This window comes from Phragmites australis, chromosome 3, assembly GCF_958298935.1.
Source record: "Phragmites australis chromosome 3, lpPhrAust1.1, whole genome shotgun sequence".
NCBI classification, from domain to species: Eukaryota; Viridiplantae; Streptophyta; class Magnoliopsida; order Poales; family Poaceae; genus Phragmites; species Phragmites australis.
In genome coordinates, this window is record NC_084923.1 from 34,521,593 (window position 1) to 34,527,407 (window position 5,815).

Consider the following 5,815-nt stretch of genomic DNA (forward strand, 5'->3'; position numbering starts at 1 on the left):
GATGAGGAGGAGACCGACAATGACTTCGGCAATGGTGACGACGCTGAGGATGAGGACGACGATGACGACAACTTCTTGTCCTGGATTGAGTATCACGTTCGGTAGTCGTGCATGTTTAGGGTTTTTGCGCGCAGCCGTGCATGACGTTAGTTTTTGGTGTATAGTAATGGATTAGTGTGATATAAACTCTATTATTATGGTGATTAGTAATATTAATCTCGATTAAATTAATGTATGAATGCTTAAATTTTTTTGTCCTGGATTGAGTAACACCGCTGGTTCATAGCTAGAACCGACGGTGATAAGTATACAAATCGTTATGAACTGGCAATAATATGTACAATCATTGTTGGTTCTATAGTAGTGAATGTCCTTTCTCAGCATAGTTTGACACATAGAGGTAGACAAAGCACGATACATTGCAACTCAGTTACGTAGTAGTTCAATCCCTTTACTACTATGTTACATGATGGGACCTTTAGTGCAATTGGAAAAACATGGTACAAGGAATTAAAGTAGAAACATAAGGTAACCCATTGGAAAACAATGTTCTAGTCATCCTAATTTAGAGTGAACTGAGAGGATGATCTTGACTTTTAGTAGGAAGCACCACCATATTATGTTGATGATGGAGAAGGAGCAAGCGTTTTGTGGCACGGGCAGGAGCACCAGGTGGTTCAGATGCAAGACAAGACTCCACATTACACACGCCTCTTTACATGTATTTGGAAGGATAGCGTTGGGATGGCTTCTTGGCCTTGGTCAATCTCTTGGTGGCCTGCTTGGGTTCATCCTTATGGACTTCAGGTAGTTTCTCGGCCTCCACTTGAGATAGGGGTGAAAATGAATCGGATACGAATGGATAATTGTCGTTTCGTATTCGTATCCGTATTTTTAACTGGAAATCCTGAATACGAAAATGGATACGGATAGTATCGGAAATAAATACGGTGCGAATATGAATCAAATACAAATACTGATTTGATATTTCTCAAATGATAAAGACCCCTTAAATTATGCATATAAAAACAATAAAAAATAACAATGTGCATATACAAATTGTGTTATGTGTCTAGATAAGGTTAAGGTCTAAATAGTTAGGATTGTATGAACTGTGGGTGGTGATGGCAGACCGGTGGGTTTGTAGCTTGTTCTCCAATGGACTAGGTGAAAACGGATAATATGTGTTGTAAATCTGGCCGGATTTCTTTTTCCGTATCCAACCCAAAAATCATTTTCATATCTGAATAAAAAATATCTATATTTAATTCAAAAATATCCATTATCTTTATCCGGATAAAACCATCCGTATCCGTTTTCCGGATACAAAGCGATACCTGGATGGGCTGGTAACATCTGAGTTGCAACGGTTTTTACTGTTCGTCTGACAGCAAATGGACGGACAATACGGCATACTCTATCAGAATTACATGTTCCTGGTGACCTTCACCTGGTCCCCGTAAATCATCATGTTCCGCTCAACCACATGATCTAGAATGATCTAATCCTTCGCCGTCTGACGTCTGTGAAATCAGAACAGAACTTTGATACGTAGTATAACTGAAGAGAGTTACTACTCTAATTACATGACAAAATTGACTTCATATATATCTTACACGAACGTAAGTACCATCACTCTACTTCTGATCTCTCGTGCCTTGTTTAGCTCCTGTGATTTTCTCACTATTTGTCTTTTCACATACCATGAAACAAGAAATTGTTAGGATATTCAGCTATAAAGACGGCGGTTATTCATCTCCGTGACAGTTTCTAGCTGCAGTCAGAGTTCTATGAATAAACGATACAGCAGTTTTCGCAGTTCTTGGCAACGACTGAAACTTTCCGTTCCTCTGTACAATCTGCTCTGCAATCTGTGAGTTTCCTAAGTGCCAACAAGATACCATGGAGTATAATTGCTCATCCAGTTTTTCGCCATGTTAAACTGTTCTTGTGTACCCCGACTGCAAAACGGTCAGGAAATTCTGTGCCTCGGAAAATGAGATACAGTATGAACATAGCATAAGCAACCACGGCCACACAGAGAATGGAGATAGACAACACGCCTTCCATTTCTGAAGAGAAGAAATCCAACAACATATAGCTATTGATTATGATCGGTACGGAAGCAACTGTCCAGGTTGCAATCTGCATCAAGATGCCAAGGTTAGTTGATAATGCTATATGATGAATTATTGATTTGGCAGAACTATAACAACTAAGACACCGAAATACTCATCATTCGTGGGTATGATCAAAAGAGGATTTCCTAAACAAATAGAGCTACGCATTTAAAGACAATTTGTCAATAGTTTAACGCATGATCTGGGTAGAACCTAAATGATTATATGGGAAGAAATCCTACAGTGACACTACAATCTTGAGTTTACAAGACAATTTTCTAAGAGACCAAGAAAATCCAGCACCTATACATGAAAAACTCTGAAATCACTAAATCAGGCCCCTGTTAAAAAAACAGACAGCCCAATACATTTTTGGCAACGGAACACTGACTGATATCTGCAAGCTATGCCAATGTTTCCAATGGAACATGACTTTTTAGCACAGCAATGTTTACCACCTCTTAATAATCACTAGTGATGCTGCGAGGTATGTGAGCTTAGGCATATGGCCTAAACAGGTATAATCATAAAGTTAATCACATGTCAGCATCACAATGCTCCTAGACAATAGTTCCTGATGACAACTGATGACTGGTAATTTTGACAAACAGTATTTAAAGGTAAGTGAAGTAGGGAGAACACACAACTAAGTTTGTCATAAAACCTAGTTTGATAAGCTATTCGAGCTTGGTTGGAATGGTAAATGAGTTCAGCTCAAGCCAAGCTTAACGAACCAAGATCCAGCAGTTTGGAAAGGCTTGAGTCCAGTCAAGCCAAGATTAGCTTACCAAAAGTTTATATTACCAATTTTACTTGAGTCGAGCTTATGTTACAGCCGTACACGCAACACTCATACTGAAAAAGCAAAGAAAAAAGTAATAAACCTTGGGATCAATAACCATTACTTACTTTCATTCTTGGACCTATCTTGAACACCCCCATGACTTGCTCCTTGGAAACCAATGTTATCAGTGGGATGAGTGCAAAAGGGATCTGAATTGATTGGAGCACATTGAGCCACTCATTGAGAACATCCAGTGCAGACTCAGAAGTGTTGAAGTATAAAGCAACAATTATAGTTGGCACAATCGCAAAGCTTCTAGTGATCAATGCCCTGATCCATTTTTTCAACCGCCAATTCAGAAATCCGCCCATTATAAATTGTCCAGCATAAGTTCCAGTTATGGTACTACTCGTGCCAGCGGCTAACAGCCCAACACCCCAAATATAAAGGATAGGGAAAAACCCTCCCCCAAACTTCTCTTGTAGATATTTTCCAGCATTCTCAAGGCCAATATTATCTGCTTCTTTGGTACCATAAAATCCTTTTGCAAAAACTGCTGTTACAAATAAATTTATCATGAAGGGCACTACCAATGCCATGGTGGATTCAATGGAATAGTACCTCAACGCTTCACAGACTTCATATTCCTTGTGTGGGTCAATTTTTCTTGATTGCACAAGAGCAGAATGGAGGAACACATTATGGGGTGTGATAACACATCCAACAAGACCAACAGCTTGTTTTACTGTTCTTGAGCTCAGCTTTGGAACTAGAATACCTATTGTACAGAAATTACTATGTGATGAGCTGGAGACAATATCAGATAAATGAAATACATTCTCAAAGGTTAAGCAGAAAACGGAACAGCCATTGGCTATATGGTAGAGGCGCTCGTTGCGCAGATGCCCACCAGGGCTTTAACCTCAGTTGGGCCATGATAACCATCTCCTTTTAAATGGGAGCTCCTTCACATATTTTGAAGAAAAAAGGAAGTCAAGAGGAAATAGATGCTCACCAATGATTAGGTCTTTCCCACTGGGCTTGGTTTCTGCAAACATCCATGCGAAGGAGCAGGCCATTGTTGTAATTAGAACTGCAAATACAGCTTCCAACTTTCTCACCCCATAGTTCTCGAGGGAAAGAAAAATAAAGCTGATGGAAAACAATATTGTGGTAAGTGGGGTACAACCCTCCGGCTCTTTGAGAAATAAATACAACAAAAATCAGTGCTCATGTTACAAGAAATTTTGTAAGCTCATATAACAACATAAAGTTTGTTCTAGATGTCACTCGTATGCTACTGTATGGCCCTTGTATTGTTGGTGACACATTGAACATGTGCACCATAAGTCCATACTAGATTAGGACTCTTGTTCAGATGGTGATACATAAAAGAAATTATAGATAAAAGTCACTACTGTATAGTGTATATACATAAAAGACTAGAGAAATAAGCTCATGTGCTTTTGCTGCTACAGCAGTTTAGACACAATGTAAATAGAATAATTAAAAATGGTAAGGTTTCTTGATCCCTTCTTGTAGTCCATCATGTCAGATAACAAATCACTAACACTCTACCAGCTGACTAGACAAGAAAATGACAGAAGTAATTATCATGTTTTTTTATATTTTCAACGAGAAATACTGGATTCCAATCGCCTACATTGTTTGAAGACACATCTGCAGCAAATCTAGAATCAATGGTAGAAACGCTGCTATTCTTCTGCTACCCTCCCTAAGAAAATTCAATGCACAAGAACTTAAATTCTGAGCACTGCATGGGTGGATTCGGCCAAAAACTGCTGCAAATCGTGAAGGGTGATTTTTCGGTTCAAATCATCTGGCTGATGACCAATTCCCCAAAAGATTGCAGTGACAAGACCTAAATACCCCAATTCTGGAAGCAGCTTAAGATCTATTGCTAAAATCACCCAAACATCCATCATTTATGCGAAATGCCTACCGAGATTTGATAACATTTCCATATACCATGAAGAGGCAACCAAAGAAGCTTACCAATCCAATGCGGTGATGACAACGCCGACCCAGAGCGGCAAGAAGCCGCGGCTGAGGATCTTGATGGCAATGGCGCTCCCAATGACCTCCTGGATGTCGGCGCTGACCATAGAGACCTCGGCCATGAGCCAGAGAACGCGGCGCGCCCAGTCAGGGTACTCGTCGCGGCAGAGCTCGGCGAGGTGCCTCCCCGTGGCCACCCCGAGGCGCGCGGCGAGCAGCTGCACGAGGAGACCCATGGCCGTCGCCCAGAAGAGCAGCCATAGCAGAGTGCCGCTGGCGGTGGCGCCGGCCTGGAGGTCGCCCTCGAGGTTGCCCGGGTCCACGAACGCGATGCTCATGAGGAACCCGGGCCCCGTGAACAACCACAGCTTGCGCCACGAGAAGGGCGGCGCGCGTCCCCCCGAGGCGAAGAGGCGCTCGGCGTCGGCGTCGGGGTCGCCGGAGATGGAGACGATGACCTTCTCGGCCGGCTCGAACGCGCGCTCCTCGAGGCCCTCGTTGTCATCGGAGATGGCGGAGATGAATGATGAGCGGCGGAGGAGGGCACGCGCCTCGGCGTCGGGGGCGGCCGGCGAGGTGCTTGCCGCGGGCTCTCCGGCAGCGGCGTGGTCGGCGGCCATCGCGTCGGAGGTGCCCGGATGCGCAAATGCTGGTGGGCCCGCGCGCAGACCAAGAGCCGATCTCTGTTGCCGCGTGTTTCGGGAACTCCTATGTTTAGGGTGTGTGCTTATATGATTTTAGAAATAGCTAAATGAACCACTCAGGCAAGTCTGCAATAGATACGGTCTGGCTACGGCACAAACCAGCTACTATAACAGATAGTATTGTGTCGGCCCGCGTGCCTCCTATAGGCCTACAGTACGGTCTATCAGTTATTATGCTGTGCCAGATC

General features: G+C 43.0%; 1 protein-coding gene across 1 annotated transcript; it reads right to left on the bottom strand.

Moving 5' to 3' along the window:
- Positions 1-1,351: 1,351 nt before the first annotated feature.
- LOC133911152 (metal transporter Nramp6-like) lies at positions 1,352-5,561 on the bottom strand. The gene is made up of 4 exons (XM_062353352.1): positions 4,921-5,561; positions 3,920-4,056; positions 3,030-3,682; positions 1,352-2,145 (listed from the first exon to the last, which is right to left on the bottom strand). Exons 1-4 carry the CDS (start codon positions 5,541-5,543, stop codon positions 1,918-1,920), a joined length of 1,641 nt encoding a protein of 546 aa, XP_062209336.1. The 5' UTR covers positions 5,544-5,561; the 3' UTR covers positions 1,352-1,917.
- Between the last annotated feature and the right edge of the window lie 254 nt (positions 5,562-5,815).